The sequence below is a fragment of the Coffea eugenioides genome, chromosome 10 (genome assembly GCF_003713205.1).
Source record: "Coffea eugenioides isolate CCC68of chromosome 10, Ceug_1.0, whole genome shotgun sequence".
NCBI lineage: Eukaryota > Viridiplantae > Streptophyta > Magnoliopsida > Gentianales > Rubiaceae > Coffea > Coffea eugenioides.
This window is the reverse complement of record NC_040044.1, coordinates 6,962,186-6,983,332: the sequence shown is the minus strand read 5'-3', so window position 1 is coordinate 6,983,332 and position 21,147 is coordinate 6,962,186. Positions and strand designations below refer to the sequence as shown.

Here is a 21,147-nt window from a genome sequence, read left to right as displayed (position 1 = left end):
TTTTGTGGAATGCAAATAAGTATGGTAAGATCTTGCATTGATAAGGACAACAAGAAAAATTAACCTCCTTTATAAACTTTGTCATTATTTTAATCATTCACAAAAAAATAATTTGTGTATATTATGACAATGAAAAAGGCAACAATATGATATTTTTTCCTTTATCCACTTAACATACAGGTCACATTTGAAGTAAATAAATATGTGACATGGACTTTAAATTTCTAATTCGAAAACCCTTTTCTCTCTTCAATAATTTGTTCAAAATTCAGTACTATTCATCTTGGTGTAGTTTTTATGCAAATTAACCCTTCCATTGAGTTTAATTTAAAAAAACATGTTTCTAATGCATCTCTATTACACCTTTTAGAAGATTTCTTTACGAATAAATTTTATTTTCTATTTGTGAAGTTCCTTTTTCTTATTTGTATTGAAAAGCATCCGATTTTTTCTTTACTTCTTGTATGACACCTCAGCATTATTGGCAACTGTTGATTGGCCTGAATGACATGCAAGCGTCATATAGGGTGAACAGGTGATCATCCTCGTAGTGATCACGGGGACCAAAAGTAGGGGTGGCAAACGGGTCGGGTTCGGGTTGGCGGGTCGGGTTGAGGCCTAAGTATAACAAAGAACCGGCTGATCCGAACCCGACCCGCCAACCCGAAACGGGTCAGGGTACCTGACACGAACCCGAAAATTTCGAGTTGGCGGATTGGCGGGTCGACCCGAAATGACCCGAAACTTAATTTTAATTTATTAATTTATCACTGTAATTTCTAATAAAATCAATTTTTCACAAAATTAATTACATCATCAAGTAATAAAAATTTAAATAAATAATTTCAAACCAAATCTAAAATAAATTAAACACCATAAAAGTGTTTTATTCCAAACCAAATATAAAATAAATTAAAACAAGATAAAAGTAAAAAATAACATAATGTATTATTTGTCCAAATATAATAATTTTAACTTCACACAAGTTAAATAAATTCATTTAGGATTAAATAATTAATGCCTTTGGAAAAAAAGAATGATTTAGTTTAGTTAGATAAAATAATTTTTATGTTTATTAAATTAGTTTTAATTCGTAAACGGGTCACATCGGGTCATATCAGGTCACCACGGGTTGACCCGAAATTGACCTGTTTTCTTTTCGGGTTCATCGGGTTCGACCCGATTCTGACCCGAACTCCCAAAACCTCAACCCAAACCCATTAATTTCGTGTTAGGTTCGTGTCGTGTTTTCGGGAATTGCCACCCCTAACCAAAAGCATTCCAGTTTTAGTAAGGGCAATTAAGTCTTTTGGCGGCATGGACAGCAAGTCGAGTCCACGTGCGCCAAAAGCGGATGGAATAAACAGGCCCTATAAGTCTATAGTTACAGCGGATGCAGCAGTAAATTGGAAAGTTACTTTGAATACATTCCAAATTAAAAGATTAGCAAAGTATACTAGTAGTGAAAATAATCGTAAATTTTATTCATTTTTATCCCATAATTTGATTGTGCTATTTTCTCAACGGAAAACAAACAACATATGACACACCCTTGAAAATTTTAGGGAGGGAGGTCAAGAAGCCTAGATCAACTAGCAAAGAATTTTTAATTAAGACGCCTTTTATCATTGGACAATGAAGAAATATATTTTTAAGTGATTGAGAAAGTTGAATTGGGTGATAAGGAGGATGAATTGTAAGTAAGGGGACGTTAATTTAAAAGCTCCTGCTTCAAAAAAAAAAATTCTGAGTGGTGTGTATTCTTATGGACAACATGAATATATGATTAAATTTGAGCTTTTCCCTTTTTCTTTTTAGTTTTCGAGTGTAGCATTGATTGGGTTTTTTAACCCATAAAATTTGCATGCAAAAGCGACATGGAACTAATTTTTCTTTTCAACATACAAAATTTGTCTCTATAAAAAGTTCACGATGATATATTTTGTGAAAGAGATATCAACCTTTAAGAAAAATCCATATGTTTCACTATATTTAAATTTGTACCATGTTTTTTAAAAATTTTTTAAAGCACAGGAGAAAGAAGCGAGATTAGAATTCAGAAACTCTAATTCATCTGATCTCAGCCTAATCGTAACATATAGTACTACTACAATCTTCATAGAAGAAGAAGGAAATTCAATACCCCATATTCTTCCCGTCATTCTTCCACATCATTGGATGAGAACTGGTGACAAAAGTAATTAAAATAATGAACAACTAACCAAGGCATCCTATGAACATCTCATGTATGTTAACCTACTGTTGTTAGCGCTTACCATTTGGTAGAATTTCCTTGCCAGACAGGCTGCCTAAGGCCTCTGGCAGTTTTTCTCAGGAGCATCCAACCCAAGGGGGAAAAATACACAGCCGGGGTGCTGGTCGTCTAGCATTCAAAGGTGGTCAGCATTGCTAATTGCCCAGAATAAATGATTCCTTATTTTTCATTAATTGATCACAACGAGGTGAAGGGGCTTACAAAAACCAACATAGCATTTATCCTGAAATGAAGATTTGTTGAACATGATGAATTGTGGCTAAGGTATGTCTGTCTACGTCTGTGTCACTTAGTGAATGAAGTAATACTTTTTTTTTTAAGAAAAAAAATAAAAAGGGTAATTTCATTCCACTATTTGCATTATGGGCAATACCTACATTAAACATGAAACAAATCTATATAGATTTGAAAATCAAATGATACAATAGACCTAAAAAACTATATAAATTTGATCACAGTGTTGAAACTTCAAGGATGTCTTCCATCAAGCGAATGTCAAGTGAGTGTGTTTGGATAAGAGATTATATGGGATAATTTTTTTTAAAAAAATACCGTAACACTTTTTTGATGTGATGTATGTGAGATAAAAAGATGATTAAAAAACATGTTGATGATACAAGCAAGTCAATGTATGTAAATAAGGTGTAAATAATGTGTAAACCAAACACACTCACTGAAAGTCAACAAATTTGTGTCCATGTCTTTCAATAGTTAGATGGTCAGATCTATAAAATGAAGTAATACTTAATTTAACATTCAAAAAGAATCAATTTCACAATTTATACTACAGTTGAATACATCGTAGATCACCATTTCATTTGATTGGGGAAGAGAAGGTTTCTTATGTAAGTCAGAGACCAAACTACCACTGTAGTATGCAATTGGTACACTGAACGTTAATCACACATATTGGTACCCCTTATGCCACCACTACACTAACTTGGTTGGAAGAGTAGTTAAAATTTGACCTTGACCAATCTGGATGAAAAGCGATCTTGGAACTCTAGTACTATTTTTTTTCTTAGTTTTTCTGTTTATCTCATCGTCAGCATTCTTGCTGTTGGAAAGATATATGGCAGTTCTATAAAGCAGGTGATTTATGACAACACCAAAAAAAGGCCTTTTCCGATTAGTTCCATGGAAAGTTTCAGTCAAGCACTATGTGTTTGGTTTTTGCCATCTTTGAAAATATTCAATTAAAGGAAGGGTTAAATCATCAATGGCTGCGCCAATTGAGGCAATTTAGGACATAATAACATAGGTGCGTGCCTAAACTACCGTATTGGTAGGTGATAATTGATTACCCATTGGTTGGTGGAGGTTTAATTTTAGGGAAAATGATCGGTTTTATCCTTCACATTTCACAAAAATATTCTTTTCGTCTCTCACTTTTAAAACGAAGCAATTTCGTCCTTGACATTTAAAAACTGAAGTTCTTACATCCCTGAACCCAAATTTCAATCTAAATCAAACCACCAATCAACCTGATTAGAAATTTTAGGGGTGTAATTGGTAGATCACTTGGTTAATTCAACATGATATTCATGTAAAATTTAATGAACCCAAAAATAAAAAATAAAAATTATAACATAAAAAAGAAAGATTAATTTTTCCTACATTATCATTGTATACACTGACGGTTTTATGTACCGCCATATCATTTCAATTTAAATTTAAACACCAAATTTTATATTTATGATACACATCTAAATTCACAAGCGGATATACTAACGGTGTATGAAAAGATTTACCCAAAAAAAACTCTACTATTCCAAGACAAAGAATGGCCTTTTATGTTATAATTTATATTTTTTTGGATTAATAAATGTCATGTGAATATGATGAAATTGACCTAGTGATCTATCAATTTTATTTTCGAAATTTATTACTGGGTTATTGAATGGTTTGATTCAGATTGAAAATTAGGTTCAGGGATATAATAGCTTTAATTTTTAAATGTCAGGGACGAATTTGCTTCATTTTAAAAGTGAGGAACGGAAAGAATATTTTTACGAAATGTGAAGGATGAAACATGTTATTTTCCCTTAATTTTATGAAACCTGAATTTCTTTTCCTCTTTTTTTTTTTTTAAAGGCCCGACTGAAATTCTCAAGAATCTCGACTGCGTATTCCCCAGCTAGACTTCTTCATCCGCCGCCGCAAGGTGTCCTCGAAAAAAGAAAAAAAACTGCCGCAGGTTCGGCAAGTAAGCTTGACCAGCATCTTACAGAACTAAGAGGAAGCAAGGGAGAAAAAAAAGACCAGTCAATGACTGCAACAAAAAAAATTTTTTTTTTTGGTAAACATCACATTTTAATGATCGTATATATTTTTACCAACAAAATAGAAAGTCTCATATGTATTGTTCGTCATCTCATTTTGCATTATATACATTAGGAGAGGTAGAAACAAGATATTCATTGGTTGATAAGAGAAAAATTAGAACTGTTTATGTGTAGATGCGGCATGATTATCATGAATTAATCTCTGAATATTGGGAATATTACCATGACGTAATTTAGTTAATTAATTTACACGCGGCATGGAAATTTTGCTTTCATTAGGAGGACTTTGTTGATATATATCGAGTAATATAGCAAACTTTAAAAAAAAAAAAAAGTTGCAGAATCTAATGCTATTTGTTGGGGGAAAAAAAACTGATTGATGCGATGACAGTAGCCTTTAAAATTGGCTAAAAGAATAATGTATTTGAGTTATTTATGAAAGTTATTTATGAAAATAAATTACTAATTCGAGAAATAATAAACCGTATGTCATTTTAATGAGGTTTGTGCTATTTATTTATGGATAACTTTTTTATATGTTACCAGTAAGGTTTTTTTTACATAAGCAGATTTAGATCAATGCTACGTAATATGAATTTAAATCTAAAATTCAAATCATGCACATGTAGGATACATTTAAAACTACTAGTATAAAAAATCAGTACATTTAATTATCAGTATATAAAACGTTAATTCTTTATCTATTTGTTTATTTATTTTAACAATAGTCAGCCCTATTGGAGATAAATTATCTTGGAACAGTTCTGACCGTTTTATCACACCATACCTGTGCAAAATGATTTTCACCTTTCTCTTTTATTTAAACTTTTAAGCACCAATAACCAATTTTTGGACTTGTCCAACCTTCAACACTAAACGCTTCTTAATTAGTGCAATTTCTATCTCTACATTGGCCACATATCCCCTTTTTTTTTTATGATAATTCCACGTATCCCTTTTTGTCAATTGTCAGTCGAACATTTGTGAAGATTTTCACTACTGGGTACTTAATCATGACAAACTAACTTGTGGGCTATTTTACACTAAGTTGCACCATAATTAGCCATTATCAATTGTCACACCATTGTTACAATTGTTACTTTAGCTAACTGGGGGACCTCATGCCGATAGTTGAAGGAAAAGGCATCAGCAACGACCAGTGGAAACGAAAACAAAAAAGAAAAGAAAAGCATAGAGAACCCTAGCAAAAAATCGAAAACTGAAATTAGATTATAAAAAAAAAACTGAAATTAGAAAAAAATTTTGAAATTATAACTTTAAAAAAAAAACTTGAAAATCTAAGGATGCGTTTAATAAATTGAACTTTGAAAACTAAAATATAAAATCTAAATCCGTTAAGTTACTAAATTGCTAAATATTAAATCTAATACATTTGAATATATATATATATATATATATTATCACATTAAGTGATAAGTGAATAATTTATCACTTATTCTTTGAAACAAATTTTGTCTAAAAAATTTAGTGCTATCTAATTAATTCAGATGTTTTATTTTTTATTATCGAGCACGTCAAAATATGTTAAAATTTAAACTCATTAAATTTAAGTGTTAAATTGGGTTATTAAACAAAACCTTAGTGGCTATCCAAATATCCTTAGAAAAAAGACTTTGTTAATTAAAAAAAAAAAAAAAAAAAGAGTGTGAAGTTCTCTGAACCCATCGAAATGGACAGTTAAAGTCTGCTAGGATCACATGCCAGCAGTCTTCTTATGCTTCAGATTATTAACTAATTTCGCCCTTTACCGCTCTTGCTTTAGAGGTCCAAAAAGAATACAAAAAAAAAAAAGAAGAAGAAGAAGAAGAAGTTTATGGTGGGAAACGGTTTGACTCGCTTTGTTGAAGCATAAGATTAAAAACTGGTCAGGTGATCGCCGTGAAGGATTGCTAATTGGCTTAGTCAACAATTTGGCAGAAGTAAATGGTAGGACCTACATTTACCACAGTCTAAACTTTTATATATATATATATATATATATATATATATATTTTAGGCACCACGGTCCAAAGTTATTTAAATAGAAACTGAAAATTATTAAATCCCAGCAGCTATATTGTCACAATTATGAATAAAATTTGGTCTTTTGCAAAAGGGCACCTTCCTTTTAAACGAGGTTCCATGCCTTTTCTTTTCTTTTCTTTTCTTGGTTCAATCATCTCAACTCTCAAGGTCATTTAATTGACGTATAATTTTTTTTTCCCTTGATGTGATAACTGATTCTGCATAGAAAATTTTCCATTAGACTTGCAATGTAAGGAAAGAAAAATTCATGTTCAGAATAAGTACTCGGATAATCAGTTGAGACACACGAATTTAATTGCTCAATGCAAAATCAGGCCACCTTTTTACTTTTTGAAATTATCTAAGGAACTAGCCCTTGAGGTCTTCTTTTGCTTAAGATTCTTGTATGCTAATTCCAGACAATATTTTTCTTTTCTTTTCTTTCCTTTTTTTTTTGTGAAAAATCTAGAGCTCGCTTCTAAGAAGTCACTGGAAATTAAAAGCTTTTTTTTTTCTGAAAGAAATCTCTGTAATCGTGACAATTAGGCAAAGTTAATATAAATTGTCCTAACATTTTACTTTTTAATTACTACTACACAACTATGAATTGGTGTCTTTGTAATTTGATTACGGTTAGAAGTATGTAGTTTTTGTTTTCCTGATTGATGCAAGCTAGATTGGTCATCTGAAGCACAAAAATAATCTCATTTTCTAGCCAATATATTGACCAAATTTTGAACTCTTCCATGGACTCGTGTGATTATCTAGACCACGAACATATCCAAAGTTAAATCTTGTAACAACTCGACATCTTGTCGGGCTTCTTGATTTCTTTCGGGTTTTTCTAATTCTTTTCATCCCAATCCTTTTTGTTTTATTGTTTCGAGGAATTCTACTCATATTTCGAATAGGGATGCAGAATAAAGCAAAGGGTAAAATACATTTTACCCCCTGCAGTTTAATTATTTTTTCACATAATGTCCATATAGTTTCAAAAATTATGGATAATCCCCTCATAATTTGAATTAAAGTGTCAAAATGATGAAATTTGCATCCCATAACTGAGTCAATTAAAACGCCAAAAGTTCTCCTGTGTAATGTTGGAAATTATTTATTAATTACAAGAGATTATGTATACATTTTGAAAATCATAAGAGACTTATACGGTAAAGCACTAAACCATAAGGGGGTTACGTGGTAAAATATAAAATCATAAGGGATTAAAATATCATGCATATTATGTTTATATATTTTAGTTATCTCAATCATTTTAATTTTTAAATAATGGTAATCTCGACATTTCCGTCGGTTTCGTTAGAGAATATTATTTCGGTCATTTTGACACTTTAATCCAAATCATGAGAGTGTCATCTTTTGAGACTACAGGGGACGTATATGAAAAATCGCTAAACCATAGGAAGATAAAATGTGTTTTACTCTAAAACAAATGATTGTCAATCTGCAACAAAATCTTCATCGTTTTATCCAATGAACAGCTGGCCCTTAATAAGAAATTAAAAACAATATGGATGGGGCAAATCCTTGTATCCTTTCGAAGCTCTATTAATGCACATATTTTACTTCCAATATATATTTCATAAAACTGTTCTTAGGCGAGTCAAGTTTTCTCACTTTTAATTTGCCTGCTCTTATTTCATCTTACTCTGCCTGTTTCTGTCAGCGGTCCAAATCCGCGAAACGAAATAATGCAATGAAGTTTGACTCAGTAATTTTGTTTTCCAGATAATGAAGGATCTGATTATGAATTTATGACCGCACAACCTCTTAGCCAAATCTGGAATAATTCATTGTTGCCATTTCGTCAGGTACACCATCCTTGACTGCCATTTTTCGCCATTCGTGCACATGCATGGTCCAGACCAAACTTAGAACCGCCCAACTCAACGGAAGAAAAGCAAGTTTGGAATTGGATCTCCGATAGCATAAATTTTGTCTAGGCTTTCTCAGCTGTTTTGCTTCTCCAGTTGAGTTAGTTTTAGCTTAACGTTCGTCCAGATATGACCACTAAGGTTGGTTTGGTAAAATTGAATCTGAATTCTGAAATTTGAATACTAAAATAATTACTTTTGCTGAATTTTAAGCACTGAAAATAAATATATAAATATCTAAATTTTAATGCTAAACCTATTTATACTGTTTGATAAATATTTATAACTGAATGCTTAATAAGTTTAATTTGACAATTTTGCCTTTATATCTTTTCATTCAAAAAAGAAATAGAACCTATTATTTAATTAGTTTAAAATTGTTAGGTATGAAAATGACATTATTTATTTTTAAATCAAATTAATATAAAAAATGAAATATATTATATGAGGAGTATAGCGAAAATGTGAAAGTCATTAAAAAGGGAGAAAAGAGAAACAGAAAATCGTTAGATAGAGAATATCATGTTTTTTAATTAGATAATAATTTTGAACATAATTAACAAACAAGGGTAGATTTGGTAGATAAGATAAGGTAGTTGAAGTAATTCTATTGATTCTTATCAGAATTAAGCATTCAGTTAGGATTCTTGTACTGAAATAAATACACACAAGTTCAGCATTGTTTAACAAATTCAACAGATAGATTTTCATTTATCAAACACTCAAAATATCTGAATGTTCAAACACTCAAAATATTTGAATATCTGAAAATGTTCAGTATCAACACTTTTTTATATTATCAAACAGACCCTAAGTCTACTATTAATGAATTAATTCTTGGTGTAAAAAGTAATCTGGTTGGGGTCCAAAGTTCACATTCTTTTCCCCCCTGGTACCAACTGCTAATCTTTTTTGGGGACTATCTTAAGCTTAAGAAATAAAATATGTTTTTACAAGTATGAAAGCCCGAGCTTTTGAGAAGCCTAACAACACGGATTAATTTTCCACTCATTTGTTAACCTAAAGGAGAATATCATTTAGACGTCATTGATAAAAATCCATTTTCACGCAAAGCTAATAAGATTTAACTTTTCCTCTTAAACATTAATTCTCCCAGAAAACTAGTTTTTGAGGCAATATACTTCAGAAAATGTTAGTAGCACTTCGTTGCAGTTTTTTTTTTTCCTTTTTTTTGGGATAAACATTGCATGTTACTCTCAAAATTCATGGCAAGAACCTTACTTGTGTCGTATGTTTACCATTGTCGTAGTGAGACCTGTAGGACAACAGTTTACTAATCATGTAACGAATTTCAGAATGATCAATGTATTCACCTCTCCTGTATTTAGTGAAAATCAATCCTGCCCTCGAGCTTTCAAATTTTTATATCCTACAGCCAATGATATAACCAAAAAAAAATAAAAATAAAAAATTCCGTAACTGGATTCCAAAATTTCAAGCGTCTAATTACCAAATTCCTAATAATTATGAGTAAATTATATTTCACGATTACACATTAAAAGGTTTCAAGATTCTTCTATTCTGTGCACTTAGGTCACATGATAAGAGGTGGATCCAAATGTTAGTTGTTTGAAAAAGTTCAGAATTTCTTCGCTAAAGTTTCCTGATTTTAGGGATAGATGATAATGCTTAAAATTTGAAATGAATCCATCCCTTATATTTTATACGCTTATCCTGTGCCTGCCTTAAGGGCACAGAATAGAAAATTCCTTCAAGAAAATATATTCATAGAGGCTTGATGTTTTCCATGCATAACAATAATATCATTTGTGCAGTCATATCATATCCATGTCCTACCTTGTTAGTAGCACTTCTAAGAATTGGCTTGTATACCATTGCCGCATGCAATCTTTTCCGGCTATTTGTAAGAATTGGATGGTCCAAAATCATTCTCCCTCGAACTTCTTTTGTCCAATTTGATGATTTTTGTGAGCTATCTCCTTCAGACCGGTATTTTTTAATAGAGGTACTTCATGTCTTTTTGACCAAAAAAAAAAAAAAAAAAGTCTTTTTGGGCTTGGCGGCATCCTTAGACAAAGAAAATAACTTGCAGAGAGAAAAGACATAGTAATTCCAACTGATCAGAACCTATAAAATTTTCGTCCTTTTATTGCCCCAAAAATGCATGTTACAAGATTTCGGGGGCCAACAATATCCTTTGTAATAGATGTTTTCACATGAAAACAATAATTTGTCCCCTGTAACATCGTTCATCTATAACCCCAAAACTGGAGAGCCAAAATCCAAAGCAAGGATATATATATATATGTAAGGATAGCCCAGTTTGTTGGTTTCATATGACAACATTAATAGGGTACTCTTTGTCCCCTACAACGAGATAGCGAGATCCTTCTTCCATCACCATCAAGCCATCTTCATTGGCACCGCTAAGGTGCTCGCAAGGGCTGAGAGTAAATTCAATTTCAGCTTTAGCTCCTGCATCTAGGCTCACCCTCTGGAATCCAATCAACTGTTTGATTGGATTTCCATTAGTAGCTTTCGCTTGCCTAACGAATAGCAGCACTGGATGCTTACCTGCTAAATCCCCTGAGTTTTCAACTCCTACTACAGTAGAGAACTTTGCCTTCTCACACGAGTCTCTACTCATTTCAGACACTGCAAGATAACGAGCTGCATTCGAGCTTGTAGCTGTTACTTGAGCAGTAGCTGACAGCTGATTCAGGTAGAGAGTGCTTTGAGCAACCTTTACAAAGTTATAGGAATAGGTTGAGTAGCTCAGGCCATAGCCGAACTCGAACACCTTTTTGCCGTTGTAGAATCTGTATGTGCGCCCTGGATATCCTGAGGATGGATCAGGCCGCATCCTCATGTCTGTCATCGGTATATTTACAAATTCTTTCGGATACCAAGTAAGTGGCAGTCTTCCTCCTGTACAGGAATCAAACGAAAATGAGATATTATAGCCTTTGATTTTGCTAAAGCTAACAATCGCTTTTGCTACAGTTATCACTAAAAGCAATTAATTGCTTTCACCTGGGTTGTGGTCGCCGAACAGGATTTCTGAGAGTGCAATCCCTCCTGCTTGGCCTGGATAACCAGCCCACAAGATGCTTCCTATTTTTGGATTATCTTTAGCAAAACTTACATCAACTGGACCTCCGCAAAGCAGGACTAGTATAACTGGCTTATTTGCAGCATTAGCAACAGCTGTAATCAGGCTTTCTTGTTGACCAGGAAGCGTCAAAGACTCGCGATCAAGCTGCTCTGTTTCTTCGCCCTGATCCAACCCCATGACTAAGACGACATAATCTGCTCCTTTTGCTGCATTCACTGCATCATCAATTGCAGCAGAGGTACAATTGACTGCATTGCAACCTTCATGGTAGACTGCGTTTGGAACATAGTCTTGCAGTGCTTTATAAACTGCAACAGATATACAAGGAGGGCCTTGATAGTTTCCCAGCATTACGAATGCATTATTTGCATTAGGGCCTATAACAGCCAGCGACGTGATCTTCTTTGAAAGAGGAAGGAGCTTAGCAGAGTTCTTTAACAGAACAATGCCATTTCTCGCGGCTTCAAGTGCTAGTTCCTGGTGCTCCTTGGTGCAGACCTGATCTGGACCAATGCTACCATAAAGCAGTTTCTTTGGGTCTCCATTAAACAGTCCCAATCTCATTCGAACAGAAAAGAGATTCTGAAGGGCTCTGTCAATGTCAGATTCTGATACCTTTTTCTGCAAAAAGGCTGATTTGGTATAGTTCAGCAGGTAGTAGCCACAGTTGACATCCATGCCTGCAATTTTTGTTTGCACACGATTAATAATCTACCACCCTGCTCACTTAAACCGATTGCATAAACTTATAATTAAACTTCCCATTTAGTCTACTACATACTAATTGTTTACTCTAGTTGGTCTTTGTCCTTGGAAAGCATTTCTTTTTTTTTTTGGCATCCTAGCAAGATCAATTAGGCTTAACTTAGAAAAAAAAAAAAAAAAAAGTACATCAAGAATATGGAACCTAACCTAGATCAACTTTCAGGCTTAACTTCTTTTAGTTTGATTTCTTGATCAATCAAATAGTCTGTCTGGTAGTCTATCATGTTATCCTTCACATACTTAGAAAGCCTTTCTTGTTGACTCACACGAAAGAAAATGCTGTTGTGAGGTCTCTTTCATTGTAGGGTTTATGCATGAGAAACTAATTAGACTTTTATGCATAAAAGTCATACAATCTGAGCCTATACTAGCGCTAAATGCGTTTGTATTCCAGTTGGTTGCAGGTCGCACAAGTTTGTACTTTAATGGATGGACAGCCCATTGCTATATGAATCCAAAACCTAGCCGCCATAGTGGACCAGGTGGGAGCAGTAATCCTGTTGTTTGAGGAAACGAGTCACTGTCATTTTGGGCCCAGAAGCCAGCTAAGCTTGAAAAGTCTGGGCCCAGGCAAGTCTAAGTGAACAAATCATCTCAAGAGCCACTAGGACTTTGGCGGGGTGGTCACCACCAAGACTATACAGTCCGGGTGGTGTGGAAGGTCAAGGGTTTAACCCTTACCAATCCTTGACCTTCCACCAAAATTTGCCACAACATGTGGTGGTTTTAATTAAATTTTTTCGATGGAATCTTTATTTACATCGAATCTCCCTCCTCCTCCCCCTCCCTCCTATATTAGGTTAGGCTAAATTAGGTTATCGGAATTCTACCGTTGCGACAAAAAAAAAAAAATCATCTCAGAGTGAAAGCCATTTTCCCTTTAAAAATTTTTACGTTTTCCTTTTCCTTTAGTGAACATATTTTTTTTAATCATTTTTACTTTATATATATATGTATCAAATGAATACAATATATTATTCTGCAAAAACTTCTAAAAATAACAATCCGAATGGGCCATTAGCATGTAATATCCATCCCCTTGTTCCATCAAAAATAAAAAAATAAAAAATAAAAACCTATCCCCTAAAAATGGGGCAAACAAAATCAACTAGCAAGTAGCAATGCGTAAATAATGGTTGAAGAAGACGAAAGGTGTCCATCCTTACCTGCTTTTAGCACATCAGCCACAGCATCTTCCGGCGTTCCCGCGTATTTGTGCTGCTCATAAATGATGGACACAGCATCACAGTCCGATGTAATGTACCTGATAACACCCCAACCAAATTTTTATTCATGGGCTTGGCCTTTAAGAAAACACCTTTAGATGCGAGATTTTATTTACTATTACTACTTTTTTTTTTTTTTAGGTAGAATAGATGTAAAAAATTTTAAGCTCCTTGGCGTTTACTGGAAAATGAGCATGTTTGGATTATAACATTTCACGAAAAATTTTTTAGAATATTTTCTTGACACATTTTCTAATCAATTTTTTTTTTAAATATCATATATATATCACATCATTACATACTGACAAGACTGTTAGATTTTCCACACTTCTAGGCTACCAGCAAGAATAGAATAGACCGTTAATTACATGCATTGCTAATTTCATGAAAAGCCCTTCGGCGGCAATGTTGAATGGCGTAATTTGCGGGAACAATTACCCGTGGAAACCCCATTGTTTACGGGCAGTTTGGGTCAAAAGATTGTGGTTAGCACAAGGAGGAACCCCATTGACACGGTTGTAAGCACACATTATACCGCTTGCTTGGCCATCTTGAATGCAGCTTCTGAAGGGGGGTTGGAACGTATCAGCCAAATCTTGCTCGGTTACCTAAAGATAAACCCAAAAATTGGGTTAGAAAAGTAGGGAAAGGGCAAAGAATGAGAGAACAAATAAAGAACGAGGACAAGAAGTTAAAGAAGTCTCGTGACTCTGGCTTCGGATTGCTTCTTTCTGGTCGTGGTTTCAGCATCTCTTTTATTGGGGAGGAGAATATATTCTCATATGTTTATGTGACCAAAAAATGTGTCAGTAAAATGGATAGCATCACTAGGTTCTTGAAATCTTGATACTACGTCCACAAACTGGTTACTAACAAAAGAATCTGTCTCATTCGGATTACTTTTCACCTTTAGGTTTGTCTCATTCACCAAGAGCGCATCAATCTTTAAATCTCATATGAACCAACATAAAAGAACGAAAAAGAGCTCTTTTCTCATCCTTAATAGACAAAGAGTGTTAATTATCCTAGTAGCACTCTGCTCTTCTAGACCAAGGATTACATTAGTAATCATGGCTCGACTCTGACTAACCAAGGAAAAGAAAAACACAATGAACTTTCCTCTCATTTCTATCCAAGAACAAGGAATGTACTCTTTGTAGTTCTTGTACTTCAAAAAATTTGAAACAACTTTTTATTTGCTTTTTCACGAGCAAGAGATATCTTATTTATAATCCCTCCTTTTTTACCTTCCAAAAATTTACTGTATGCCGTATGAAGACACAAAACCCAATAAAGTTCTGGCACCAAACTCATATTTTATCTCAAGGACAGAATGACAAGAGTCAAGGTGCCCACTGCCCATCAAGAAAGCAATTCTTTAACTAAACTTTTCCTTGAAGCCCACAACAGACTATTATTGTTATTATCATCCCCGCAAGAAACGATTAGACAGACTCATACAGCTTATAGCTGCCGACATAGACACTATAATTGTATGGTACGAGAAATTATCAGAGGTAAAAAGTGTTAAAAGCACGGGCATTGGTGAGACAGAGACACTTACGCGAGCATCAAAGCCAAAGCGGGTGATTCCCTTCCAATTATCGAGATCATAGGCTGTGAAGTGCTTGCAACAAGCAGAGGCCTGAAGTTCACCATGTTTCAGCATCCCACCTTGGAAACTGTCCCCCTGAACTCCTCTAACATAAGAAACTGCATACTTCCCCGTCACCATTGGATCTTCCCCAGGTGTTTCTTGCCCTCTTCCCCATCTGGGGTCCCTAAATATGTTGATGTTTGGTGCCCAAAATGTCATCCCTGTTGCTTGCCCTTCATTGTACACTGCTCGCGCCTCTTTCCCAATCACCTGTTTCCAAAAAACTTGCGCATTAATCAAGTCATATCCCCAAAACGTTAGCTCAAAATTGCAACACGTTAATCAAATCATATCTGCTGATAGGCGCTAACTCAATTTGCAATGCGTTGTCCGTCAGTGTGTATATACAAAATGTGAAATTCAGCGACTCATTAGTAGTATATACACTGTCGTGTCGATGGATGTAAACATTGATCTAAAAAATTACGCTAGCATTAATTGTCAAAGGTACATTAATTGTCTAACTGGATAATTAATGTAGTAGCATAAGGCTAATACCTGGCCAATGCGGTACCAAAGGTGAACATCAAATGAAGCAGCAGTGAGGATGACTTGAGGGAAGCTGGTGGCAGCTCTGATGTTTCCATTGAATGTAATGCCAGGTCCGGCATAGGCGACGCCGTGCAAAGCTTCTGACCACCACTGGTAGGCGGGTATACCGAGCCGTGGGATGGCAGGCGCTGTATTAACGAGCTGGGAGATTTTTTCATCAATCGTCAGGCGGGAGACAAGGTCACGGGCTCTGGCGGGGATAGGCAGAGTTGTTTTGCAGAATGAGAAAGAATCTGATTGGGAGTTGAGTTTGTCACATGAAAATGGAGGCTGAGCTGAGTCAATTATTGAGAGGAATGTTCCAAGAAACAGAAGAATGGTGAGAGCTATGACTATCCATCTATGGAGGTTCATTGTCAGATTAATGGTAGAAATGAAAAGAGATGAGCTAAAGCTGGTAAGAGATGGTAAAGCAGGGAAGTGAGAGACGAGGAAAGGAATGCCTTATATAAAGCCATAAAGAAGGGAACTTTAAGATTTTTGTTCTGATTATTCAATGTCTTGAGAGTGAATGACTTAGTTGCCCTTCTTGAAGCACGCAACAACTTACAACCATCGATATTTTGTTCATTTAGCACTTTTTTTTTTGTGGGATTGAATGGGTAAATTAATCTAGATCTATAAAGGAAAGATAAAGTTCAACTGCTACTTTGACTTTGTTTTCCAGGTGGGAATTTAATTTGACTGATTTACTCAGGGATTGACTCTTGTTCTTTAATATTTGGATTAAGAAAATCTACACCATGCATTAGTCTAAGTACTTTCTTCTTTCCAGTGTGAACGAAGTACATGTTCAGACGTATGAGAATTAGTTTGTTGATAAATTTATATGGTTATAGGCTCTTCAAAGAATGGAAATTGTGTCCAATTAAAGGATGTACATGACCTGTTTTGAGTGCAAGCTAATACAGGTTTTGTTGTAAAAGCAAGATCAGAACAACCAGGAAAGCAATTACCAAAAAACAGAAAGCCCAATTTTGAAGGCAAATCCGCATGTTTATCCAAATTGCTGAAACAGATTTCTTTCAAATAGTACCAAAAGCTCAGCCATTAGTGGAACAAGGAAAAAAAATTAATGCACATGTGCAACTGCCATCTAGACAGGAGAATTGCTCAAACCATTATTGGCAGCAGATTTTCGGTAATCTATGTCAATGCACCTTATTCTCAGCAGCAATTTGGCATAGAATTCCAACTGTCACAATACCACATTAATGGGATACTCCTTATCTTCCAGAATCAGGTGGTAATATCCTTCTTCAATCACCAATAAACCATCTTTGTTAGCTCTGCTTAGGTGCTGACAAGGGTTCAGAACAAAGTCAATGTGAGCTCTTTCTCCTGCCTCTAATCTCACACTTCGGAATGCTATCAGCTGCTTCTGAGGGCTCCCAATTGTGAGGTTGGCCTGTTTGACAAATAATAGTACTGGATGCTTGCCAGGTAAATTTCCATGATTTTCAACTGCTATTTTAGTTGAGAACTTTTTGCTCTCACATAATTCTTTTCCCAGTTCAGAAACTAATGCATAACGATCGGTGGCTGATCTTTTGATGGCCTTAGCAGGTCGTAATAACTTGTTTATGTAGATCTTATCTGGGGTGACATGAACAAATTCGTGAGTGTAATTGGAGTAGCTAAGGCCGTAGCCAAATTCATACACTTTTGGGCCGGTGTAAAATCTGTAGGTGCGTCCTGGATAGCCTGTTGAAGGTTCAGATCGCATCCTCATGTCTGTCATTGGAACTTTAATAAAATCTTCTGGATACCAAGTTACTGGTAATCTACCTCCTGCATTGTAAATTAGAAATCTGTCAAATTTTTTGATTTGTCCCCTTATCGTTGACGCAATAAAGTATGTGATGTAATGTAATTATATCCAAGTAGGAATTTTTGTTACAGAGGCACCACTGTTGTCTTAAGCATTACCTGGATTGTGGTCGCCAAAAATGATTTGTGCTAAAGCAATACCTCCAGCTTCTCCAGGATAACCTGCCCATAAGATGCTTCCAATTCTTGGATCATCTCTGGCAAAGGAAATATCAACTGGACCACCAGAAAGTAACACTAGTATTACTGGATTCTTAGCATGTAGTGTAATGTTCTTTATGAGAATTTCCTGCTGCCCAGGGAGCACAAGCTCTGTTCGATCAAGCTCCTCTCTTTCCTGGGATTGGTCCAATCCCATAACTAAAACAACATAATCTGCCTCTTGTGCAACACCAAATGCTTCGACAGTTGCAGGTGAAGTACAGTTTACACCATCACACCCCTGACTATAAACTGCATTTTTGGTGTAGCTCCCAAGTGCTTGGAAAATTGTAATGTTCTTGCAAGGAAGGCCATGATAATTTCCGACAAAGGTCTCTGAAGTATTGGCATTGGGCCCGATTACAGCAAGGGAGACTGTTTCTGCCTTAGGTAGGGGGAGGAGGTTATATGAGTTCTTTAGAAGCACAATGCCATCTCTAGCAGCTTCAAGGGCTAGATCTTGATGCTCTTGGCTGCAGACCTGCTCTGGACCAATGTTCCCGTATTCAAGCCTTGTTGGGTCACCATTGAACAGTCCTAACCTCATTCGAATAGAGAATAGGTTGTGAAGGGCTCTGTCTAAGTCAGATTCAGAAAGTTTCTTCTGTTGAATGGCTCTGCCAGTATAATTCATCAAGAATGAGCCACAATCGACATCCATGCCTGCGAAGTTTCATGTTTCAATTAAGAAACAAGTGTATGTTGTCCAACCAAATAAATTTACACTGCCCGGCATTCATGCAGTAATGAAAAGCATACTAATGTGCGAGATCTTCAAGTTTTCTGTTATTAGTAGTGTTTTGCATCTCAAATTTCAAGCGTATATTCAATTGTAGATGCTAATATCCGACCAACAATGCCATCATTCAGTTGACCACTTGTATTAACGTTGTTGTAACTTGTAATAAAGAAACAGCCAACTAACCGGCTTTGAGTACGTCTGCAACTGCATCTTCTGGTAATTTAGCATATCCTTGATCATCATGAATAACTGCGACTGCATCACAGTCTGAAGCTATATACCTGATCAACATCAGACAAAGATCAATCACAACTGGCACATAGCATAAATGGTCCTACTGTTGGCAATTTAATGATTCTTAAATTTTGCACCCTTTAAATCCCCATTCTCCACGAACGGTCTCAGTTAACAAATTGTAATCAGCACAGTTTGGGACGCCATTCAGGAGATTGTAGGCACACATTAGACCAGTAGCTTGCCCTTGTCGTATGCAGCTCTTGAATGGTGGCTCGTACGTATCCGCCAAATCCTGTTCAGTAACCTGAAACAAACCCCCATTTGGAACAAAGGAAAATTATGGATGTAATCCATCAGATTGCCTTGCAACCTTTAACTTGTATACTAAAAAAGACTACTTTTTGGCGCGCCAAGGAACAATAATCGAAATATCAAAAAAAATTTCACGGGAAAAAAAAACAAAAATTGAAGAACTTATTGAAGCTGTAAACTGAAATTGTTTGGTTACTTGCATTAGCATTGAAGACAAATCGAGTGACTCCATCCCAGTTGTCCAAATCATAGGCAGTAAAGTGCTTGCAGCATGCTGAGACTTGAAGGTGCCCATCTTTGAGCTGCCCTCCATCAAAACTATCTCCCTGAATTCCCCTGACATATGAAACTGCATAACTCTCTGCAACAGAGGGATCTTCCCCGGGTGTTTCCTGACCTCTTCCCCACCTGGGATCCCTGAATATGTTTATGTTTGGTGCCCAAAATGTCACTCCAAGCGCTTGACCTTCATTGTAAAATGCCCTGCCCTCTTTCCCTATTGCCTAAACAATGCGTCAATCATCAAAGATCATAAAGACATGACCCCATACCCAAAAAAAAAAAAACACAGATATTAAATGACTATTGATTGAAATACTTTTTACACTGTACTGCAGAGAAGTATACGAAGAAAAATAAGAAAACTATATGAAGATTTACAACTTATTTGGAGCTGAAATGCTAATTAATTCATAAAATATATATGAAAGATGGTAACTGGAAGCAATGCATGTAATACTAAAGTATTTCTAGTACATAAATATTTAAGCAAGGGAAGTCTAACGTTTTGTGTTTCAGAACTTTTTTACTTTAAAATAAATACTGCATAACAGGCAAAAATGTTTCAGAACATTTAGTCTATGAAACTGGAATTACCTGACTGATATTATACCAAAGATAAGCATCAAATGAAGCGGCAGTAAGGATGACTTGGGGAAATACGGTAGCAGCAGTAAGGGTGCCGTTGAACAGGATGCCTTTTCCAGACTCAGAAATACCATGCAACGCTTCTGACCACCATTCAAAGGCTGAGATATTGAGCCTTGGGATGGCTGGTGCAGAGTCTACTAGTTGTGAGATTTTTTCATCTAATGTCAAACGTGAAACAAGATCCTGGACCCTCTGGTCGACGGCTAAGGTGGTGTTACAAAATGGGAAGGATTGTGCAAGCGGATTAGTTGAGTCACAAGAATATGGAGGCTGAAATGATTCGATGGCAGTAACCAGTATCACAGATGAGATAAATATGATTTTGATTTCAAGAATTCTCATCTTCTGGCTAAGTCGATTTCGTGGAAGAGAAAAAGCTGCGAAAATGTGCTGGTTGAACGTGGAATGAAACTAGTTGTATTTATACAGAATTATAGAGCAAATGGCACTGTTAATCAGTTTAAATGGATTGGAGCAGGGAGGAGAGGGGAAAAGGAAATTAGGGAAGAAATATCTTGGATTAGTTGCTTAGCTTTCTGAGAGATATAACGTAATTAGTTTATGACTAATTCAGTAGTTTTTGGCTCAAGAAGCTTAGTTTTAACCCCCCAAATCGAGTTGTTTCAAATGATCTAATTGTGCTCATTTCATTCTTACCAAGTTTTTACTCCATTTATTTGATGAAGAGGAGAGGGGGGGGGGGGGGGGGAGGTATTGGTTGGTACAATTAAACAACAGCCCTAACATTTTCACCAGTTTTCAGATTGCACCTTGTATTTGTGACATGGTTGATACTTCGAGGTTCTTTTTTTTTTTTTTGAGGGTCAAAGTTATAGCAAAACAATTTCAGAATGCAAAATGCAATATTTAAAGTGTTATGGGTGTAGATTGAAACCAGTAAAAATCGTGAGTTGCTTTAAATATTGTATTATTGGACAACTGTGTTGTCTGAAAAAGGAAACAATAATGTTGTTAGATCAATAATGAGATTTTCTTGTAAAAATAAGATGGAAAGTCCTTTTCTGTTGCTATTTAAAAAGATGTTTTTTTGGGGAAATGCACGTGCTAATTTATGGGCTCCGTTCTTATACACAAAAGGCAATAAGTTACAAGAAAGTGAAGGG

General features: G+C 35.4%; 2 protein-coding genes across 2 annotated transcripts; both read right to left on the bottom strand.

Annotated features, from left to right (window-relative positions):
* Positions 1-10,573: 10,573 nt before the first annotated feature.
* On the bottom strand, positions 10,574-16,204 carry LOC113748880 (probable beta-D-xylosidase 7). The gene is made up of 6 exons (XM_027292460.1): positions 15,718-16,204; positions 15,127-15,429; positions 14,001-14,170; positions 13,503-13,600; positions 11,490-12,251; positions 10,574-11,384 (listed from the first exon to the last, which is right to left on the bottom strand). The coding sequence occupies exons 1-6, from the start codon at positions 16,123-16,125 to the stop codon at positions 10,789-10,791; spliced, it is 2,337 nt and encodes a 778-aa protein (XP_027148261.1). The 5' UTR covers positions 16,126-16,204; the 3' UTR covers positions 10,574-10,788.
* A 765-nt stretch (positions 16,205-16,969) lies between these two features.
* On the bottom strand, positions 16,970-20,365 carry LOC113750306 (probable beta-D-xylosidase 7). Its single transcript, XM_027294301.1, has 6 exons — positions 19,970-20,365; positions 19,294-19,596; positions 18,916-19,085; positions 18,728-18,825; positions 17,701-18,465; positions 16,970-17,562 (listed from the first exon to the last, which is right to left on the bottom strand). Exons 1-6 carry the CDS (start codon positions 20,363-20,365, stop codon positions 16,970-16,972), a joined length of 2,325 nt encoding a protein of 774 aa, XP_027150102.1.
* Between the last annotated feature and the right edge of the window lie 782 nt (positions 20,366-21,147).